At 43.6% G+C, this 23,696-nt stretch overlaps 1 protein-coding gene across 1 annotated transcript; it reads left to right on the top strand.

The window, feature by feature from the left end:
- The first annotated feature begins 14,190 nt into the window (after window positions 1–14,190).
- SFRP2 (secreted frizzled related protein 2) lies at window positions 14,191–23,069 on the top strand. The gene is made up of 3 exons (XM_054486226.2): window positions 14,191–15,346; window positions 17,717–17,797; window positions 21,894–23,069. Exons 1-3 carry the CDS (start codon window positions 14,845–14,847, stop codon window positions 22,196–22,198), a joined length of 888 nt encoding a protein of 295 aa, XP_054342201.1. The 5' UTR covers window positions 14,191–14,844; the 3' UTR covers window positions 22,199–23,069.
- Window positions 23,070–23,696: the final 627 nt, after the last annotated feature.

Genomic DNA, 23,696 nt, shown 5'->3' with positions numbered 1-23,696 from the left:
TAAAATTAGGTCATTGAGGTTGGGTCCTAATCCAATATGACTGGTGTGCTAATAAGAGGGAGAGACACCAGGGATGTGCTTATACAGAGGAACAACCCTGTGATGAGGCAACAAGAGGCAGCCATCTGCAAGCCAAGGAGAAAGGACTCAGAAGAAACTAACCCTGCCAGCACTCTGATCTTGGACTTCTACCCTTAAGATTTGTGAGAAAATTAATTTCTGCTGTTTAAGCCATGCTGTCTGTAGTATTTTCTTATGGCAGCCTTAGCAAATTAATACAGTATCTTTCCCTAGATCAGGGTTGCTTGGTGAATGCAGGAGACAGTGAAGGGAGTTAGGTAATCTTGAGAATAGCTCAAGAGGGAGCTCCCCATCCCTGTGTGTGTCCAGGAGAAATTTGGATTCCCCATCAGGGACATAACACTGGGTGGAGAATAGACCAGCTGGCTTCCAACATTTCGATTCTATCATTTTTCTCTACAAACTTTGATTTCTCCACGGAAGAGAATTATCACTTCCATCATCAAATATACTCTCCTATCTAGAAATTAAAATGAAAACAAAAGCACATTTAAAGACTTTCACTTGACTCCCTCTCTCCCCTCCTTCCTTTGGCTCCTAAATTTCTCAAGCGCATTCTCTCTTACTGCTGCCATCATCTTTGCCCTACTTTTTGGACACAAATGTTTGGAATAGGCGTTAAAGCACAGATTGGCTCTTACCAAATGAGAGAAAAAGGACTGAGGACTGTCTTTCCAGGTAGGAAGGAAGGTGATGTCGCCCTGTCTCTACCGTCAGAGTCACGGAAAGGTGAGGTGGTCTTTCAAAAACTGCAGTTACCACAGGAAAACAGTATTCCAGAATTTTCCACCTGGCTTAAAGTTCTACAGATCTGCTTCTGTGTTCATTCTAAAGAGTCACTCAGCTTAGAGAGCTGTGATCTCCGTGAAGTTATTAGAAAGTCTAACCAATTCTGTTGAGAGAAAAGAATAGCAAGAATAATGGCTATGGTTGGCTTCAGGGATGCTACATGGCTCTTGCACATTTTACTCTTCTGCTTTATGAAGTTTGAGTTGTATTTGTGCATCTTAAAGTAGATTAAGGCTTGAGGCTGGGCTTTCGGTTTTTTTGTTTGTTTGTTTGTTTTTAATGTACTTAAACCTGCTTGCTTCCTACCACAGATTCTTTATTTTCCCAAACACTACAAAAAAACTTTTAAAACTTTGCCGTTTCATCTGTTTACACTCTTTGCCACTGATTAGCAGTATTTAAATCTTGCAAGAATATTTTGTGCTTCCTTTAGAAACACAAGAGTATAGATTTTTCTCACTGAAAAGTGGGAGCTACGCATTGCAGCCATGAAGGGATGCTAGGATCAATTATGGCAGTACCTTTTTTCCCCTCCTGTTCTTGAGCCAGTTGCCTCTTTTGTTTTGGGTCCCACTTAGGATTAATGGATGTAAGGTATTTTTCCTGTGCCTTTATTTTGTGTCATTCTATTGGAAGGAGGTGTAATGGCAGAATAGCATAGTGTTGGGGGTTTTCCTTCAAACACTGCAAGTGGTATTGCCACCATGTGAACCTCAAATATGCGATCCAGTTGTGTTGGTTTCTCGGTGACTTAGAGTGTTCATCTCTTCATGAATTGTGAGCACTGACCATGTTCTTCAGTTCTTATTTATGGTGAGTTGACAAATACCAACTACTGCTTTTCTTTAGGCGGCTATAAGTTTCTTATTGTCAGGGGGAAATGACACTATATTCTGTTCCACTGAGCGTCAGAGGTCAGCAGGCACTGTACTGGATAGAGAAGTGCCTATATTTCTCTACCTAAGAGGGCAGGAGGGAAACCCTACAGCTCCTTGTGAGCCTATATATTAGTATATCGGCCTGGAGAGGACAAGGGAATAAGACGACTCATAGTGAGGCTGGCCAAGCTGCACTGGTTGGACCAGGCAGTGGCTGACCTAAGGAAGACAACTTGCTTTGCTTAAAAGTAGATTTTTTAAGCAATGCTTAACACAGGCAGTATTAACTTCACCTTTTGTTCAGGCCATCAACATGTATTGTTAAAACTACTGCACATCCCCCTCAGATATCAAGTATACACAGTTCATGTTGGGGGGTGTGTGTGTGTGTATGCGTGTGTGTATGTATGCACGCATGTGTCCCAAATCTTGTTTTAATTTTTTTTTTCTGAATGTGATCATGTTTTGGATGATACCTGAGCAGGGTTGCCTTTTTTTATTTATTACCATTATATATTATATTATATCATATTATATTATATTATATTATATATTTTTTGCTTTCTTATAACTTTGGAGGAAAGTCAAATCTTGGTATTATTAAAATTGTTTTAAAAAGGAGTAAATTTTCCAGTTGATAAGTGAAAATCACTGGTCTATCTTTAAAATAATGAGTTGTTCTTTAACTACTGTGGAATAACGTGCCAGCTATCATCAACACAATGATTTTGCACATAGGGTAGGGAAGCAGTGATGCTCTCAATGGGAAGATGTGCAACACAAATTAAGGGGAACTCCGTGTATTTTACTTACCTCAGCAGTGGAACTGCAACTTGGGGCATTGTGAATAAAATTTAGCTGCTTTGTAAAGAGAATATGTGATCTGTGAAAGAATTATAGTTTTTTTAGAAGAAAAATCTGCAAAAGATCTTTCCAAAGACAATGTGCCACAGATCTTTTGTTCTCAGTAATGAGGATTAATTGCTGTTTAAACAAAAATGTAATTATTCATCTTTAAATTCTTTCCTTTTCATAAGAGGATCAAGCTGTAAAAAAACAAAAAATTAATAAAAATTTCGAGAAATCAAAAAAAAAAGAATAATGGCTATGGCTAACACAACATTTCTGCTTTAGTCAATAAATTCTAATTCCTACTCCACCAACTCATTTTACAATAAGCTGCTGCTGAGAGAACTCATGTGATGAGGGTGTCCCTGCTCTGCTCTTCTGTGCCAGGTTTTCCTTTGGTAAAACTGTTAATGAGTAGTAAATGCCCCAAAATGTGAATAATATTTTGATTTTTAAAGTGGACACATATACTTAATGCCACTGAACTGTACACTTTAAAATGATTAAAATGGGGCCAGGCACAATGGCTTATGCCTGTAATCCCAGCACTTTGGAAGGCTGAGGCAAGAGGATCCCCTGAGCCCAGAAGTTTTAGGCTGCAGTGAGCTATGATCATGCCACTGCACTCCAGCCTGGGTGACAGAGCAAGACCCTGTCTCTTTAAAAAATTAAAAATTAAAAAAAATTTTTAAAAGGTTAAAATGGTAAATTTTATGTTAACATACAGTGTATTTTACCACAATAAAAAAAAAGTAACACAAAGTCTGAATCACATAAGAGAGCACCTGTAAGCATGCCAGCCTTCTAAGAGAGTAGGAAGGGGCATGGTTAATAAAACCATGTTGGTCAGCAAAGTAGAGCAGGTAGGAATGGGAAGCTGAGAATTATATCATCTGCACCCAAAGCACAGAAGCCTCCTCTGATAACTTATCAAGTAAAGACTGTAAATGCCTTCATGCTAAGAATGATACTCAGTATGAACTTATCTGCAAAACACCAGTCATGTTGCCCTCGTGGATTTTACAAGGTTGCATCTTTTTGCTGATTAAATCATTTTTTACAAGCACTATTTATCACTGTTTCTGACTGAGAAGGTCAAGGCCTGGGGTGGAGGGCCAGCCTGCAGATGTTGTGGCTCACACTGTCAGAACCAAATCACTCTTTCCACATAGATGGTCTCTCAACAACAGCACGTGATTGGAAAAGAGAATAGCTCCATTCCAGGAAAAGCGTTCTGTTCTGTGTTTGCCTTAAGGGTATGATGTTATGTTTAGCCCTCAGTGCAAAGTAGTAACAAACTTCATTGATTATACACTTGCTGTATGCAAAGCATACTACTCAGTCTTGGGGCTATGGCAGTACAAAAAAATATACTCCTACCATCACCAGGCTTAAAGTCTGGATGGGTTGACAAAACATGTTTCTAATTAGCAATGGTTAGCCTGAGGAGATTACCAGTGAAGATTAATTACAAGGGTTTTTCTTGGAGTGCCAAAACTGTTTCCCTCAGTTAATATTTCAACTACTTGTCATCTATTTTGCAATATAATTTTGATTTCAAATTCAAATTCCAACAACAGTAACAACATTTTTTAAATAATTAGATCTCTTTTTAATTTAGTGAGCCTGATTTTCTTTTGAACATGCAACAAAATGTGAGTCAAATTTGTTTTCCCTGCCTGGGATGATGCTGTGGAGTTCATTCCCAGCCCCATCCTTAACATCCTTCCCTGCCTGGGATGATACTGGGAGTTCATTCCCAGCCCCAACCTTAACAGCAGAGCAGCACTCCAACTCTGCTAATGATTTGGGACTTTATTTATGACCTGGGTAAGTCTCCTAACACCTCATTACATCTGCACAATAAGTTCCCAGAGGAAGCTTCTGTGGGTGGAGTTGGCTACACTACTGTATACCTGATGAAATAAAAATAACACACACAGAAAACACTATGTATTTCTTCTAAGTGCTTTTTCTTTTTTAATCCTCACTAGGTGCTATTATTAACCCCATTTTATAGATGAGGAAACTGAGGCATGAAGAGTTTACATGATTTGTTCAGGATCTCACAGCTGGAAAGTAGTGAAACGAGATTTGAACACAAATTGAGTTCTTCCTATCAGTCTGTCCCAGATATCAGCCTAGGAGACACTGATAAGTCCCAGCACCAAATATATATCTGAAATTAAACCACAGGATTTGCTTTCTTTGGTTGTAACAATGCTGAAGAAGAGAATTTAAGAAAACATCTGCAATCCTCATTTCCCCCTCTCTGACGATAAGACTCTGACTCCCCTCCCCTGGGGAGTGTTGAAGCATGTTCTTCCTCTTTTTGCCATTCCTTGTTCCACAGAAAACAAGAGCATCAAAATATCTTGGAGGGTTCCTTTATCTTCCTTCCTTCAATCTATGGTATTTATCTAATCTCCTGGCAGTTTACATTTCATGAACATATTTTCATAGCTGGATCACCTCGAAATGCAAAAAGAAAATTTAATTCATGAGGACCAGTAATGCATGCTATACAAATATATCATAAATGTGTATCCCTAGCTACAGCCCCATAACATTTCAGTTGGCTCAAGGATTTTATTTGATTAAAGAAAGTTATTTCAGAAAGTACTTTTCTTTCTTAAAAGTGCTTTACTCCCCCAGGTTACATTTTTGTAAGCACTCTCTTTCTCAGATCCATAATATAAGAAGATTTTTAAAGCACATTTTCTGTGCTATGTCTTCTTGGTAATGCTTTGATTTCCTATAGTTGTTCCTATGGGAAACTCCTATAGGAGTTAATTAAAATTATCCATTAGAAATGTAGGAAAACTTTCATAGGACCATCAGCATAGGCATGCTAGTTCTAGGGAGTTACATTATATTTCTGTAGCTCTCCTAACAGTAGCCTATTTTTATTTCTTCATGTCAGTTGACATTGCCAGTTACAAATGCAGTGGAACTGGATCATAACCTATAGATTCTGCTCTGATAGAAACCAAAGCATAACCATAGAAAAAGTTTCATGTAATATTTCCCAACTGTCAGTCTGTTCACTAGCCCCAACTTTTCAGCACGTCAATCTATAAATCTCAACAATGTTTATTCATCACTTGACAGGTACTGATCAATAGTGTCTTAAGCGCTATTCAAAGCAATACATATGAAATGTGAACATATATGTGGTAAGCATCAGTCCCTAATAGCCAGTTCTTCTCCACTTCTAGCCACTGGCAGGACTACATGTTCTACCCTTCTGAAGCTAGGGCTGGCCTTCTTACTGATTTGGCTAATAGAATATGAGTGAAAGTGATGTGTCACTTCTGAAGGAAACTATTTAACTTCCAGTGATGGATTCACCAGCCTTCTCTTTGCCTATTCAGTGATTACAGGAGCATATCTTGATATGGGAGTACCACGATATCAAGCAGCTAAGAATGCTGAACTGGGAAAACCGCTGCCCTAGAAGGCCCCTCTCCTCCACAGAAAACTGCATTAGTGAGAGACAAACTTTAGTTGTTTGGTGGTGATTATAATACAGTACTGTGTGTGTTCCATGATTTGCATCACACTGAAGCCCAGAGCCATAGGTACAATTTCTGAGTAAACTAGTCAACTTGCTCTATAAATGGCCAAACATCATTTTAACCCTACTGCATTAAAAAAATGAGTACTAATGTGTGCTTCTAAGGAGAATTGGGAAAGATGATTTGCATCAATCAGTATACATTTTCTTTACTTCTATAAAAACAAGTAATGGCATATATCTTAGTGATCAATGTTCACAGGACCTTCCTTGTGCATAAAGGATAGCCCTGTATATCTTGTAAATCAAAAATCTATTTGAGCTAAATTAATTCTGAAAAACTATAGATAGACACAACATAAAAATCAGTTACCAGCTATTTCATGCCAACATAAAGATCCTTATTAGAGGACTTGTAGGCACACACTCTGTAAACAAAAGGAGCACCACTCCTGTGAGTGTCAGATCTATTCTGACACTGTCCCCTTCCAAAGCTACACTTAACAGTGAACACCTTCGTCTCCCAGACTACATTGCCTCAACTTCCCCCCACCTTCCCTGTCAATCACCCTCATGGAAGGCAGAATTGGGCCTTCCAAGCCTGTTCTCCAGGAACCAGAAAATTCTGATTCCCAAAGTACATTCTCTGCACAAAGCAATATTTGAAATACATGGATGGGAAAAATTGATTCAGAAAAGTAAGAGCTAACCCTTCTCAAATTCTAACCACGTCATTTTTGAGGTTAACAGAACAGCTCTTTTTTTCCTTGCAAATCTAAAATTCCTGTTTTCAAATAAGTTGATACAGGAAATACCATATTGAAAAGTACAAGAAAAACAGTTTCTGAGTTCTGGCCAATCTGCCCAAGTGTCAGAGGTATTATAATCAGACTTGCATATTGGCAGAAATCTGGACAGTAAGATGCTCACCCAGAGCCATCCTGATCACAATGCATAATTCAGCTACTGTGCAAGCAGCGCCACCTGAGAACGGGAGGAAACTAGAGAGGAGCCATCAATAATACGCATCCACTCCCGAAACTGAATATGACTTGAATAGTATATTCAAAGGTAACTTATTAGAGCTTAGATCTCCATTTTGACACGTGGAAAGTTGTTACAAATAGTATGTGCCATGTTACTGCATTTTTATACAGCTTCATGTATGTTTATTTTCTTAAGTTAAAAGAATATAACTTTTTTGTGTGGATCCAGGCAGTGACATTAGAGATTTCCACTTTTCTCTTGATAACTTTCTGTCTTGTCTGAAATTTTTACATGGAGTTGTATAACTTTTATACACAAAAAGAAGCATTTGGGGTGGGGGAAGCAAGCTGTGAGTGAAAAGCTTCATATTAACTCAGTTTAATTTTAAATTCATTCCTGTTGATTTGGGAAACACAATATGACTATCAGCATATTTCTCAGCTGTTTTTTGGGGAAATGCAATTGTTCAAGATCCATCATTCATCCTGTAGGTCATGAGAACTTCCTATGTATCTACTACAATTTAGGGTTTTTAAGATGGAATGTAATTCTCTGAAAGTAAATTTATAAACTGAACAGAGTATAATCTCCCTTTGTTCATTTAAGCTGGTCTTATAGAAGAGCAAGGAACAAATTTCTCAAGATCTTTTCCAGAATTTTTCTCTAGTAGTCTGCTTTCTAATAAAGCTTATTCGATCACAATTCAAAAAGCAACTGAAGTCCTCAGACATGACCAGCAAATGAATTGTTAGCCTTTGCTTGGTTACTCCTTTACTGAGCAACACTGATTATTTCACAGTATGAGGTTCTTCATAAGCCTTCACCCTTTATCCAAGTATACTGGGAACAAGGCTTTACTCTCAGAAATATGTGCCTTTTTCACCTTTAAGCTAAATTCAGACAAGCAGAAATTTTACTTTTACCTGCAAATACTAAGACAAATCCCTCAAAGGCATAGATCTTTTTTATTACCCTCATAGCACATGGTAGAGGCCCAACAGTCTTTTGACTGGATTAATGAAATTAAACCCCAAAGAACTTGGGGAATTCCATCTTTAAGGTTTCAGGTTGCTAATTATATCAGCTATGGTTAAAGAGAAGAGCAGAGCAGAATACTTGTCTTGCCTGTGGTGATATGGTGACATCCCATGAAAATCATTCCAGTGACTACCTATGGAATCATTCAGACACCATGGGAATATCCTGAGGAATAATGTACCCTTTCCCAAAAAAATTCAAAATGCAAGGAATCTGATTTTGAAGCTGGGTACAAGCAAGAGTGACTCCCTCCTTCTTCTTCCCTACCCCATCCCCACTACCCTTAATTCCTCTGAATGGAACAATAACTAGCATAACAAGCAAAGGGTTTCAACTTATTAATACCAATGGAAAGGAATTAAAGACAGGTTTTCAGTATGTGTTCCAGACAAGAATTGGTAATAGAAAAACCTCAGATAATCTTGCTCATCTTCAAACTCTAGACAAACTGGGACATAAAGAATAATAACAAATCAACTATACTCACAAAAGCACTCTCTTATTTTCTTCCACAGCAGAACTTAATCATAAATTTCTTTAATTCATTAAGTTTCCAGGAAACTAAGGCAAAACAGCAAAACTCTGGACAACATAGCCAAGATGATCACTAGACATTTCACAGACTACCAAGGAACCTAATCCACCAGGAACCAAATTTAACATTTGGAAATATTATTTCTATATAATATGTCACTCCCCATTGTACCACCAGAGATTTACAAACTATTCGGAAATATTAGGCCTACTAATGAAACTTGGTTGGTAGTGCCAATAAATTCAGTCAGAGTGCTAAATCTGCATATGCTGGATACTATGGTTTGAAATTACAGATTACACACTTAGCTCTAAATCAGCCAAAAACACATGCTTTTCTGATTAACAGATTTAATTGTGTTGCTGTGAATCCTGTGACTTACTAAAGCTGAGTATATGTCATAAAAGGATAAATTGCTTTAATGATTCTGACAAATGTCTCAGTTTAGGCAGCATAAAAACCTATCATTATAGAGAAAGACCCAAACAGACACACACAGGTAGGGTATGGAAAAGTGTTCCTAAAAGTCACTTCAGTAAGAATGACAAAGGGCTTTTTATTCTGGGATTTGTCTCTGGAAAGATCATACATGTGTGCAGGAACTCAGATTCCATCTGTTGCTTTAGAGCCTACAGGCTTTATTGTCTTGACTTTGTGCTCTTATCTGATGGCAATAAATTCTCACCAGAGTGAAACACCAGCTTAGCCAGTGACCCCTGCTGTTCAAATCAGACAATGGAACGGGTCTTTTTGGAGACACTCTGTGGTTTGTGGACCACCCTGCATGAATGGCCTTGGGTTTTTGCTGTTTCCATTCAGGATTTCCTAACGTGAACAATTAAGAGATACTTCATTTCAAGGGTCTCATCAGTAGTTGCAACACATCAGTGAGCAATAACCTACTAGGACCCCCAAAAGAGACAGGGAAAGTTGGGAAGAAAGGGACAGGGGAGAGAAAAGAAGTGCCAATAAATATTTCAGTATTTAAGATTGCAAAATAGATGTACACCGTTAACATAAATTTCAAATTTTGGAATGCAAAGACCAAAGAATTTCTACTGGTCCAGCAAATTTGAGACCTTATGCTATAAATAAAAGGCTAGAGTAAGGACGTATGCACTAAACAGAAATGGAATTTCCTTCCCACAAGTCGAACTCTCCGAACTGCCCTCGAGGTTTTTTGTGTTTTTTTTTTTAATCAGAAGCAGCCCAAAGATACAAAAAAGACATGCCATGCCTTCGCCCCATTCCTTCTCCCAAAATTTCTAGGGCTATTTTCTTATTGAAGGAACAACAGAAGAAACAGAAACTGGTCTCTCCCAAGGCACCAACCCACAGCCAGCCTCCATGATGTGCCTCTATCTTCCCGAGAGAAGCGTGGTGCAAAATAGCGTTCAGTCTATTCCCGGTCAGCTGTGGACTAAAACACTCATGGGGTGGGGAAATACTAGAAAATGTTCTGTTGCAGGAGATTATCCTTGTAGGTGTACTTGTTTTTATCATTTTGGAGTTTGGACTGTTTTTTAGTCATTTTCTACTGAGCTTCAAAACTTCGCTGTACTTGGGGCAAAGAGGTCTCGGGAACGTGGGGTTCACACTGGCTTTGAACCCACAGACCAGATTGCTTACACAGACCTGGGCAATTACAGTTCTCTCCAGGGCGGAATCCCTCGGGGCGAGGAGGGGTAGGCCCCAGGCTGGCTCCTGCTTTGCCCCCAAGGAACTGCCTTCTGCGTCTCCGCCGCGCCCTTCCTCCTCCAGCGCGCCCCTTCAGGCAAGAAGGGGGCGCTGAGCCCCGCGTCGGCCTCGGCCTCCCTGGACGCTTCGTTTGCTTTCCGAGCACCGATCTGGGGCCCAGACCCTTGAAATATTTAAGGAGATACGCGCAAGAGCTCGGGGTAGGAGTTGGCAAACTGTTTGTTCTCAGACTAGACTCTTCCTAAGATGAGGGGCAAAGGCTCTCCAGACGCTGACTCTGGTCTCGTTCTCGGAAATCCGCGTCTGAACCGATGGGGTCCGAGGAGCAGAAGCGTACACGGAGGTGCACGGCCACGGGCACAGGTCCCCCCGCGTGGCGAGAGGAAGCGGCCCAGCCAGCGGCGGGGGCGTCCTCGTTGTGGGGCCGGGTAGAGGGAGGGTCAAAGGCGAAGGAATGAGGTCATCCCCCCACCCCTCGAAAAAACCTTCCTACAAGTAAAAATGTAAAGGATCTCAGCGTAAAGGAACCTGACTTGCAACCACAAAGGGACAATCTCTGTTTTGGGAAATGGCGCCCCCAGATGGCTGAATCCCATGAAAAAATACTCACCCGGAGCAGGGAAGGCCTGGGTGCACTGACCCGGGGAGAGGTGACGTCACCTGCCCGGCTGGCCAGCGCAAGGCTGAAAGCCAGGCGGCAACGCGGTTGGAGACACCCGACAAGTCGCGACAGGTCCCCAAGGCTAGCCCGGTAGTCACTTCACCTCACCGAGGCACATGTAACGTCAGCAGCTGTACCACTTACGGTGTGGCCCGGTTCGTTACTTAACTTCTCCGTGCATCAGTTTCCTAGTGACTGCTTCTGTGCAAAATGATCATCCGGGAGCCGGTGCTGGATTGTGTGAATTAAGGAACTAGCATATTACACGCATCGTTCTTCTCGCTTTCACTCCTCAGAAATAAGGGTCCATCCGCTTTCATTTTACGACTCGCGAGTGGGGGTGGGAGGCTCGCTTTTCCCAGCTCTTCGTGGAGGCCAAGCGGACTCCCCGACAGGACAGAATCTGAACGTGAGAGTGAAGCTCTTGCCTGTCCAGAAATTCTTGTAGCCAGCACAGGTTTAAACAAGAAGCCAAACTGTTCTGGAGAGATTGCTGGGGGCTTTCTTTGTGCCTCAAGCTTCTTCAGTGCTCTGAGCACAGGAAACACTCAAGCAGAGAAGCAGAGCCAAACCCAGGACACGGGAGGTCGAGGCTCTTCCGTAGGCCTGCAGCGTTGGGGTGGGATGATGTTCATTCTGTGTGTGGTCTGGACCAAGCCCCTCTCCAGGGACCTATGGGCAGGCCCCTTTAAGCAAGATGCCCGGTGGAGTGGGCATCCACCATCACTTACCCTGGGCTTGGGCGAATAGATTTTCCATGCCTAAAACGGGCAGGGACTAAATGGGCAGGGAGGGGGTAAACATGGACGGTCCATTGGTACAAATAAAAGCCTTTGGTGGGTTTTGATCAATTGCAAGGATCGAAGGAGACCTGTGGAACTGAGGTCAACTGGCAGCAGAGAAGAGTCCGGGTTCGTGAAGGCGCCGCCGCGGGGCCGTGCCACGTGTGAGCATCTCAGGGACCAGTCTGGGGAGGCGCGCTGGGATGGTCACCCAGTGTCCCAGTCCGTGCACTGCTCATATGGGCGCGTCCCAGCCTCCGCGGGAGGTTAGTGCCCTGTTCCCCAGTGATGAACTGGACCGGTCTTGGCCCAAAAGCAGAAGGAAGGGAGTGGGGAGCGCGACTTGAGGTGGGAAAGGCAAGCAGCAGCGAGTGCAGGGGTCGGGAAGAGAATAAGTGGCGCGGGTTCCGGGAGGAGCAGCGATGGACCGCAGGGGACGCCGCGGGCTGGGCAAACAAGCTGGCCAGAGGTGGACACTGCGCACGGCAGGGATGGAGACTCAGGCGCGACTCCCAGCGCCTCCTGGCGGTGAGCCGTGCAGCGAGGGCTCCCAAAACAATGCAGCAGGCGCGCGGAGCGCTGGCAGGGGGTGGGGGGTGCCCAGCCACTCCCGGGCGTGCGGTAGCGCGGGGCTCAAACCAGCCAGACCCACTTCGGGCTCCTTGAACTCCCAGCAAGGGGCTCTGCGGGGAGGAGGTGACCCCAGCGGGGGGCGTTGGGGATTTAGGGGTTGGCCGGGGCCGGCGGGGGGTGGGGGGGACGTGAAAGCGAGAGGGCCCTTGTCCCACTCCCAGGCCCAAGTTGTAGCACCTCTCAGAGCTCAGGCTCTTTATTAGCTCTTTCGTTTGGTGTGCTTCTGTTTCCTTTGTGGTTTCATTGCAAAGTAGTTTATGTTGGGAAGGGGCTTTTAGGCCTCTTGGTGCTTTCGTTAGAGACGAAAAGGCCCTGGACCAATTTGGGGAAAGAGGCCTTTTGCAGCTACCCCGGGCCCTTCCCCAACAGAGCACCCGGAAGCTGGGCTCTTGGGGACGCAGATGCTTGGAGTTCAGAATGTGCATTCTCTCTAGATGGCGATTTTCCTGGCGTGTTTACGGTCAGCAGATAACACTGAGTGGGCTTTTGCCACCCACTCATTCATTACCTGGCTCATCTAAGCAGCTGGACCACAAAGCGTGCCTGATAACTTGGGCCTGGGAGCCGCCAAGGCCAATGCATCTTCCGGAAGGAGGGAAATTAGGAAGCCGGGATCTGAGCCTGTGAATGGCTCTTAAGCGGTCGGGAAGTAATAACAAGGCGCCCACCTTACATATGAAAGAACTTCGCCCTCCGGAGATTATCTCTTTGGATCTTCACAGCTACCCGGAGACAGAGGCTGAGGAGAGCGAAGGCCTCCTGTCCCCATAGGGAGACTAGGGACTATCAGGCAAAAGGAGCCCACCCCCACAACCCAGAGCGAGCGCGCGTGCACACACACACACACGTTCACTTTGCCTTTCCTGGCACCTTATTCCTGGTTTACAGCTGTACACACACACACACACACACACACACACACACACACACACACACACACACACACGTTCACTTTGCCTTTCCTGGCACCTTATTCCTGGTTTACAGCTGTGAACTTACTGTTTGCAGTCAGAGACACTAGATCCCAGGCTCCCGGCCTGTTTATTTCTGCACATCCAGCGCCCAGCATGGTGCCCCCTGGTACGTAGGGGATGAATGAGCTAATTCTAGCCCTCGTGGATCTCTAGGCAGGACTCCTTCCTCTACCTCGCTCCCTCCCTCCCTCCCAGCCTGCCCATCTTTTGTGCCCGTCTTTAGTGCCGGCCACCAGTCTTTACAAACAGTGCCCTGGGGGCCCATACTCCAGCTTTCCAGAGCGCACAGCTGCAAGGGCGGCTGTGTGTTAGAGCCCGTGATGCCTTCGAGTATTGAGTCATGCCATTCATTTAAGAAGGAAAAATCTCTTCTCCAAAACGGGGAAATGGTGGGCAGTCCTGTGTGACTGGTGAGACTCTTGTAGGGGCGTTTCTACAAAGACAAAACCCTTCCTAGGCACTCACCCCAACAAAATAACAAGCCCATTTTATTAGTATTTTGTTTTCCATGTAAAGTTCTGCTCATACGAATATATTTATAATTCTGATTTTTTTTTTTAGGGCATTGGGGAGCACACCAACAGGCTGCTGAACGGTGGCTGGAGATTCGAGGGAAAACGAAGTTCGCCGAGGCGGCCTCGGGCGGGCAGGTCCCGGGCTCAACCACAGGGCACAAAGAGCCCAGGGGCTGCCGGCTCCGCGGCTACCAAGGACGCAGCCCCCCAACCCCCAACACACACACACACACACACACACACACACACACACACACTCTCCCACTCATGCCTGGCAACCCAGCAGCAACTTCGGACTGGGGCAAAACAAGCCCGGGCCCCTGCGGCACGCGGGGCGAGGAAGCGAGGCCGCTCGCGGGGTGCCTTGCGTGCCCCCCACTCCCGCAGCCCACGCCCTGCTTGCTCACTGTGGGGGCGCAGCGGCCAGGCTTCTCTGTTTGTTGTTTAAAGAAATCCTAGGGCGGGCGCGCGGTGGCATCTGGGGTGGAGGGGGGGGCACAGCCAGAATTCCCTTCCAGCAAGCGCATGAGGGGCATTCTCAACGCAAAACCAGACCCAGAAAGTAGTGACCAGCCCTCCTCGGATTACCCTTCATTGGCTCCTCCCTTGCTCCCCCCCTCCAGATTTGCATAAAAAAGGCCAAGAAAACTCTGGCTGTGCCCCAGCAGCGGCTCATTCTGCTCCCCCGGGTCGGAGCCCCCCGGAGCTGCTCGCGGTCTTGCAGCGTCTCGCCCGCGCGGTCCTCCCGGTGTCCCGCTTCTCTGCGCCCCGGCCGCCGGCTGCCAGCTTTACGGGCCCCCGGAGTCACACCCAGCGAAGAGAGCGGGCCCGGGACAAGCTCGAACTCCGGCCGCCTTGCCCTTCCCCGGCTCCGCTCCCTCTGCCCCCTCGGGGTCGCGCGCCCACGATGCTGCAGGGCCCTGGCTCGCTGCTGCTGCTCTTCCTCGCCTCGCACTGCTGCCTGGGCTCGGCACGCGGGCTCTTCCTCTTCGGCCAGCCAGACTTCTCCTACAAGCGCAGCAATTGCAAGCCCATCCCGGCCAACCTGCAGCTGTGCCACGGCATCGAATACCAGAACATGCGGCTGCCCAACCTGCTGGGCCACGAGACCATGAAGGAGGTGCTGGAGCAGGCCGGCGCTTGGATCCCGCTGGTCATGAAGCAGTGCCACCCGGACACCAAGAAGTTCCTGTGCTCGCTCTTCGCCCCCGTCTGCCTCGATGACCTAGACGAGACCATCCAGCCGTGCCACTCGCTCTGCGTGCAGGTGAAGGACCGCTGCGCCCCGGTCATGTCCGCCTTCGGCTTCCCCTGGCCCGACATGCTTGAGTGCGACCGTTTCCCCCAGGACAACGACCTCTGCATCCCCCTCGCTAGCAGCGACCACATCCTGCCGGCCACCGAGGAAGGTAAGCCTTCCCTCTTGCTTCCCCACTCCCTGCTCGGCTGAGACGCTCCAGGAGATCCCGCCCCTGCCACGCATCCCAGTGCATCCCTGCTTGGGGTGCCAGTAGCGGGAAGGGCAGAAGTTCTTCCTGACCTGGTCTGTCATCACGACAAGCCTGTATCAAATTTGAGGCACCCCTCCCACGCCGCCCAAGTCTCGCATTCTCCTCCCGAGTTGTACTAGTTATACTTAAGGGTAGTTTAAAAAATAAAATAAAATAAATAAAAAAGAAGAACTGAACGGCGGTTTAAAAAAAAAATAGATACACAATTATTGTTAAAAGATGCTAGCACTGGAGCCGCGCAGAGCGTTGGAAGTGGTGTTTGGTGGAGGAGTTGGTGGTGAGCATTCTGGCCAGAGGCCCCTCGCTCAGCCTCATTCTGCACCTTCCTACCACTGGACAGGATTCTAGTCACAGGAACATTTCCTGTACAGGAAGGAAAACCAGGATGCACAAGTAGATAACCTTTTAAGGGTCTTTTTGTCCTTTGTCAATTTAGATTTTGGAAATAAAACCGGGACTGACACGGAGTGTGTGGAAAATTGAGCATTGGTTGTAACTGCTCAGATACTTGAGGAAGAGGGCATAAAGGGAATCTCTGGAAATCACTTTTCTATTGCTATCAGTTTTTAACTTAGGAGTGGTTTTGATTAGCTGGAGAAAATCATGCAAAAGAGATTCCCAAGTTTTTAGAAAACGGAGGGAGAGTTCCTGTGCAAAAACCATCAAAGCAATGAAAACCTCATGGGCTTTCGATATTTTTTCTGAAAGGAAAACATATACAATGCCTCTGAGCTGATTTGGGTCCCCTGGGTTGGAAAAGGGAGCTTCCTAATCCCTTTCAGGGCTTCAGCAGCCTCTTCCTTTCAATCTCTAGTAGTTTTCCTACAGACATCATTAGTTAAAGCAAATGCAAAGTTCTTTAGCAATCTTTCCTGGCAGGGACCATGAGTTTGCAATCATCTTATTGGTTAGATTTCTAATTTATTGCAAATGTTTGGCATTTTTCAAACATTTGTCCAACATGTACCATAGACCAACCAATACAGGTTAGTAACATTTTATATACATTCTCAGAGCTCCAAATTGGAAATGTTTGATTTTGTTTGGGTGAGGGGACTTAAGGGCAGTTTTATGTATGTTGCTTTTATTTCTTCCCACTATCAGCAGCAACATTATGCATCTTACATTTCTCCAAAAAGCCACTTTTCTCCTTCAAAATAAAAGTTTATGTTCTTCAAAATTCCATCTTTGTGATTTTTCTAATTTGACAAATAACACTTCTATTAAGTCACATAGTTTTCTATGAACATTAAATTTCACATTAGTGAAAATCTAATTTCACCTAAATTTTAAAGACGTAATTAACACATTTATAAATGAGAGAAGGGCAATATAATTGTTCTTTTTTTACTTTTCCCAAGAAATCAGACTCTTAGAAGAGCTTTTAGCAGGTCTTCTGATAATTGTGCTAGTATACAATCCCTAGGTTTGATCAGACCACTAAACCATTTTGCTTCATCTTTGATTAGCTTCAGAAACAGGTTTGTTTGTTTATTTGTTTGTTTGAGAGTTTGAAACAGGCACAGAAGGCCAAGAAGAACCTGTACCAGGGAGCTTGCAGATAACAATGAAATGAATGCTGCCTAACTCAAGCACAATCTCGGCAGAAGGCACAAGGTGACACAGAACCACTTAGAGCAGGCTGTTGTAATTAGTGAGATGTGTTTTCAAGGTGGAAACAGCCCATATGTGGAACGCTAGCCAGTCACCCCTCCCAGTCTACATTTGGCCCCCCTGAGATACAGAGCTCTGCCAAGTAGAGCCAGCTACACTGGTGTCCTGTGGCTGAGAAAGACAATCTTTTGTTTATATTTTCTAGTTACCAGTTTTCCCAAACCCCTCAAGGATCTTTGGTTCTTTGGGTGCTTTCTCCTTCAAAAGGCCTTGGGAATAACTTTTTCAGACTGAATTTCCCAGAGGTTGGGAGGATGAGCCGAAAAGCTGCACCGTGTCTCAGTTAACTATAACTACATACACTTGTATACTCTGCCCACAACTCCCTTTTTATTTGAGAGTCATACTTTATTAAACACAACAACATATAGGCATTCTCATTTTGCTCCCACCACCGCCCCCCCAAAAAAATTGGGAAGCATGGGAGAACTTTCTTAGGAATGAGTGTTCCTGCTTTTATAGAGGCGGCAGAAGCTGAGGTTAAATAGGACAATTGCTACTTTTGCCTGGATAAGTCCCTTTGAGTTGTTTACAAACGCCACCTGCTGTTCTCTTTTAAGCAAACTTACTAAAGACTGTTTTTCACATTTCTAGCTCCAAAGGTATGTGAAGCCTGCAAAAATAAAAATGATGATGACAACGACATAATGGAAACACTTTGTAAAAATGATTTTGGTAAGTAATACAATAACAACAACAGATTTCACATTCAGAAGTTTTATTTACCAGTAAAATTTCAAGGTACAAATCATTATGATGTTGCTGGATAAAGGTTGGGTAAAACACCATTATAGCTCATGTATCCCAAAATCATCTAACTTGATCTATCCTAGTTTCCTCCTTATGTAACTGTCTAGCATTGAGTTGTATCTTGTTAGGTGAGACTCATTGTTCTGTTAAGCCAATAATCAAATAATGAAAATTATTCAGATTATCAATTTCCGATGGCACATTTTAAATCCTTTTTTTTTTTTTTTTTTTTTTTGCTGACAGGCATAATCCCAAGTTCTATTTTCTTTTGATTACTTAACATGTGCACCAGGGATGGAAGTGTAAATATTAGCCCCAGCCAAACAGATTCAAGGCATTAAATTGGCCACAAATAAAAATATTTTTACTTTATAACCCATAATGATTTGCTCCTCTGTGTTCTACCATTAGTGAATATATCCAAGGCACTGATTAATAATTTGTCGAGGAGGGGTTCCTTAAATTGAAAAAGAAGAGTGGCTTACTGAGAAGACACCTAACATGGAACACCTAACAACCTTAAAACACCATCTTAAAATCCCTTTTAAAAGGTTTTTGTAAATTTTGTATGACTAAGTCTAGACACATTTGCCACAGTTTTGAAAATAGTTTTAAAAAGAAAAAAAAAGCTTAGAAATTTACTTTAGCAAGATACATGATAGATGACATGGTATTTGGGGACAATAAAAAACATGTGTGATAGGTTCCATAAGTTGCAAGTCACTCCCCTGAAGACAGGATTATAAGGGGAAAGAGAGTGGGATTTTGTCTACATAGAACTCCACCAGCACCTCATCTGCTGACTTCAGGGCTCTCAGGTCAGAAGAGGAGCCCAGCTAGACACAGGATCAATGCTAAATTCAGAGTTGGGAACGACCAGGAACTTCACCCAGAGGTATTCTTGCTTTTATCCTTTTCCAAGGGCAGGTACCTTTTGGAGTGTTGGAATTATTGGTACCTTTTTAAAAAGTATTTATTCAGGCACAAGGCTGAACTTACTCATAAGCAGGTATGTTCCCTGATCTGTCAATCAATAATGGAGTCTACTAGACCCATATTAACACTTCTACATATTCAACATAGTCCTCAAGACTGAGGGAAATCACTCCAGCTCTCACTGTCCTTATCTTGCCATCCCAGAAATCTCAGGCCTGGTCAGGTCCCTAAAACTCTGGAACCATCCAATCCCTGCTCTTTGACAGCTCCAGGTCTCTTCCAGAAAGTGTCCTGGGTTTAACTCTGACTGGTCCCAGAACTATCATAGTCCCAGTGTTGGGAAAGGCTTCACACTGCTGAGGAAGGAGAAAGAAGGGAGGTAGCTCAAAGTCCTTAGCAACTTTTCCCCTCAGGTGGAGCCACAAATGGGGCTGACGGGGTTTCATATGCCTGTTTTCAAATGTATACAACGCTCAAACTGGCTGAGGGCCAGGCATGTTAGCAGCAGATAATTCCAAATCACCAGAGCCTTACCAAAACACAGTTCTCAGCCCCCATGCTACATTATTTCATTAAGGGCAAGATAGAAAAATATCATTTTATAAAATTTCTATTAAAAAGCCTATAAAATATATTCTTCTGGCAGTTTATATCCTTTGCACTGCACATAAAACAGATCCTTCCTGACTTCCATGAAAAGTTGATTGTTACACTGTGGAGCTCCATAACAATTGGCTTTGGGAAACACACACACACACCTATTACTTGCTTGCTTTGTGGCTGACCTTACAGAAGACCCCCTTTCTAAGGATGCCCTATCAAGACATGAGCCAAAACATGGATGCCTGTGTGCCTTAGTGTGCTCTCTCCTTACAGAGAGAAAGCCTTTCAAAACAACACAGAAGTTATCACACTTCAGGTATCACATGCATAGATACCTCACAAGCTTTGTTTTCTATTTCTTCACTCTTTTTGACCCATAGAGGGATAATGAAGCAGGATTTTAAGAACTGCATCATAAGATTGTTGGTTTATAAGCACTATTCCATCTTGCCTCTGTTCTTTGTGAATAACGGAAGAGTAGGAGGAACAAGCATAGAAATCTGATTTATTTGACTTGACTACTCTGGGAAGGCATCACCTCTTCCCTACTGTGCTCCTGAAGTACAAGGGAAATTCAGTGGTGAAAGTACTGGTGAATAAAAAATGGTTCAGAACTACCTTCCTATATATACAACCCATTGTAGGACCAGAAAGTATCATCACCTCTGCCTCCTATCACATTCTGCATCCTCAGTCACATCCTCCAGGACAGGAAAGGTTATGTGGGGGATTCAATTCTCTCTGTTTGGGCCTAGCTGAAAATCCAAGGAGAAAATCCCTAATGTTTTCTCATGATAAACATTTGCAAAATTAGTTATTTTAGACCTAGACAAAGATGACCAATAAATCTTCCTCCTGGTTAAAAGTGATGGTTTTTTTCTGATGTTTGGAGCTTGAGAATGTTTCATTTGGCCAGGTGAAATCTTATATATGCCCTATCTGTACTACAGACAAGGCTCCCAGGTAAAGTGTAATCAGTCCATTTCTCCCATCATGGTGAGGTCTATCCAACACCCTACTCCCAATGCAGAGGACACAAGAGCATGAAACATTTCCACAAGTATGGCTTATTCCACGACTTGAGTCTCAAAAACTGAGAACTCAGTACCACAGTTCAGATGCATATCATACTAGACAAAACCATGGTTGGCCAAGTCATAGTATCTTTGATTTACCTGATAGAGCTTCTATAATTTCCTGGTTGACTAGAAAGCCATACTCAGTCAAATTCCCATTCTGATATTTAAAAAAAGAAAAAGAAAATCTCAAAAACAGTTGTACGCAACACAGGAAAATCTTCCTCTATTACTAATTTAAACATAGATTAAACTCCATCAAAGTCAGGAAGTCATACTTACACATCATTTATACAGAATAGCTGTCAGGGGCACCCAGGGTCTTAGGACACATTGCAGCTGGTCAAGTTTATGCTGCAACCACTACAAAAACATTGAGATTGCCTCAAGACACCACAGTGGTATTACAGGAGGAGGTTTGGCAACCGGAGTTCTAGCAGACAACCTAAACTGGGTGACCTCATGCAAGTCACTAAACTTCTCTGGATTTAAGATTCTTTGTGTATTAACAAGCGATTTTAATGGGATGATCCCTTCTAACCTTAAAATTCTATTCTTTTCCTGCTTTCATGGAGTCTTGAAATTTAATTCCAGCATACACGTTTGTAGGGCTTTCTTTCCCAGAGCATACTGTTCATGACTATAAAACGTGTCCTTTATAGTAAACCACTTACTTTTGGTCTTCGCATTCTAACGAGTCTACATATACATTTTGGAAACCGTACATACATGATCTGTAAACGCCTTGGCCTTGGACAGGCAAATGAGAGCATATAAGGATGAGGTCTTCAGAAAAACACTTTTATGACTAAACATGTGCTGTTAAAAAGAGACTTGCATATTTTTCTCCTACTTTACCAAATCAAATGCAGCTGTAAGATCAATTCTCCTTCCCTGTAATCTGTTCTTTAGAAAACAATGACTGTGTGACACAGTTTCCTCACAGGTTTGTCCAAAAACCTCCTGCATAATAAATTGAGTTTAAATTTTACAGCCACAGAGGGATCATATTTCACCTAAAAGTCAGGCATTTCTTTTCGTGCTTAAGTTTCCAACAGAGGAAGTCATTTGTTGGGGAGAGCAGGCACCACATGCAACTTTCTTACAAACACAAGGGTGGGTGAGGAAAGGAGAAGAAAAGTTAATTGAGTCCCGCAAAGAGAAAGAGTTTTGAAAAAATGGCTGATTGGAAACAAAGTGCCTGGCAAATGCTTTGAGGCTTTAGCAGTGGAGCCACCTGCTGTCCCTAGCTCCCAACCCCCGATCTGCAGCCTCTGAGGGTCCCATTAGCTCTAGGAACCTCTCTTTCCTCATCCAGGCCAAGTCACACGAGTAGGCAGAATGGGGGGAGGTATACTGTATTCCCTCATTATAACCGGCACGATTCTTTCTGCCCTCTCTCATAGCACTAAAAATAAAAGTGAAGGAGATAACCTACATCAACCGAGATACCAAAATCATCCTGGAGACCAAGAGCAAGACCATTTACAAGCTGAACGGTGTGTCCGAAAGGGACCTGAAGAAATCGGTGCTGTGGCTCAAAGACAGCTTGCAGTGCACCTGTGAGGAGATGAACGACATCAACGCGCCCTATCTGGTCATGGGACAGAAACAGGGTGGGGAGCTGGTGATCACCTCGGTGAAGCGGTGGCAGAAGGGGCAGAGAGAGTTCAAGCGCATCTCCCGCAGCATCCGCAAGCTGCAGTGCTAGTCCCGGCATCCTGATGGCTCCGACAGGCCTGCTCCAGAGCACGGCTGACCATTTCTGCTCCGGGATCTCAGCTCCCGTTTCCCAAGCACACTCCCAGCTGCTCCAGCCTCAGCCTGGGCAGCTTCCCCCTGCCTTTTGCACGTTTGCATCCCCAGCATTTCCTGAGTTAATAAGGCCCCAGGAGGCCACAGGAGTGGATAGCTGTTTTCACATAAAGGAAAAGCCCACCCGAATCTTGTAGAAATATTCAAACTAATAAAATCATGAATATTTTTATGAAGTTTAAAAATAGCTCACTTTAAAGCTAGTTTTGAATAGGTGCAACTGTGACTTGGGTCTGGTTGTTTGTTGTTGTTTGTTGTTTTGAGTCAGCTGATTTTCACTTCCCACTGAGGTCACAACATGCAAATTGCTTCAATTTGCTCTGTGGCCCAAACTTGTGGGTCACAAACCCTGTTGAGATAAAGCTGGCTGTTATCTCAACATTTTCATCAGCTCCAGACTGAGACTCAGTGTCTAAGTCTTACAACAATTCATCATTTTATACCTTCAATGGGAACTTAAACTGTTACATGTATTACATTCCAGCTACAGTGCTTCCATTTATTAAAAGCACATTAACCATTTCTATAGCATGATTTCTTCAAGTAAAAGGCAAAAGATACAAATTTTATAATTGACTTGAGTACTTTAAGCCTTGTTTAAAACATTTCTTACTTAACTTTTGCAAATTAAACCCATTGTAGCTTACCTGTAATATACATAGTAGTTTACCTTTAAAAGTTGTAAAAATATTGCTTTAACCAACACTGTAAATATTTCAGATAAACATTATATTCTTGTATATAAACTTTACATCCTGTTTTACCTATTCTTTGTCTTCTGTCTTGTCTTAGTAAAAGGAACTGGGAATGGAGCTATGCATGGGTGGTCACTTCCTTCCATGAGCCCAGCCCTCCAGCAGTTTAAAGAGATCTACTTCTCAAGTGACTCAGAAAGTGTCTCCCCCTCCACCACCATGCCCCACATCTCACAGATTTCACCACTGCTGACCCTGCAGAAGCAGCGACTTGCAGCCTCTAGAAAGGGATTGCCTTCTTTTGACCCTTCTGAGCAGTCCAGCTGCAGCTATGTGGAAACAGTACCCTAAACTTAAGGTTTATGAGCTTTACAGTTGTGCTTTTCATTTCCTGAGATTTTTCATACCAAAAAAGAATCACCACTGCAAAAATGTTAATTCCTTCCCCGACTCAAATCTAACCCTCAGATAGAGAGAGCCATGATTTAGAGAGTATCCACTGGAATGCAAGGAGGAGGAAGGAGATGGTGAAAACTTGAATTAGGGTAAAAAGGGAGAGACAGACATCTGTCCATTAAATGTCTCTTAGTCCTTTCCGACTGCTATAACAAAATACTATATACTGGGTAGTTTATAAACAACAGAAATTTACTTCTCACAGTTCCAGAGGCTGCAAAGTCCAACATCAAGGTGGCAGCA

The sequence above is a fragment of the Pongo pygmaeus genome, chromosome 3, assembly GCF_028885625.2.
Source record: "Pongo pygmaeus isolate AG05252 chromosome 3, NHGRI_mPonPyg2-v2.0_pri, whole genome shotgun sequence".
In the NCBI taxonomy this organism is placed as follows: Eukaryota; Metazoa; Chordata; class Mammalia; order Primates; family Hominidae; genus Pongo; species Pongo pygmaeus.
The sequence above is the reverse complement of the archived record's forward strand: the minus strand, read 5'-3'. Positions and strand labels throughout refer to the sequence as shown.

Excerpts from the sequence above, each read along its gene's own strand:
- SFRP2 (XM_054486226.2), top strand. The coding sequence starts at position 14,845 with ATGCTGCAGGGCCCTGGCTCGCTGCTGCTGCTCTTCCTCGCCTCGCAC. Across the intron at positions 15,347-17,716 it reads CCTGCCGGCCACCGAGGAAG|CTCCAAAGGTATGTGAAGCC; the intron begins GTAAGCCTTCCC and ends TCACATTTCTAG. Across the intron at positions 17,798-21,893 it reads ACTTTGTAAAAATGATTTTG|CACTAAAAATAAAAGTGAAG; the intron begins GTAAGTAATACA and ends CCTCTCTCATAG.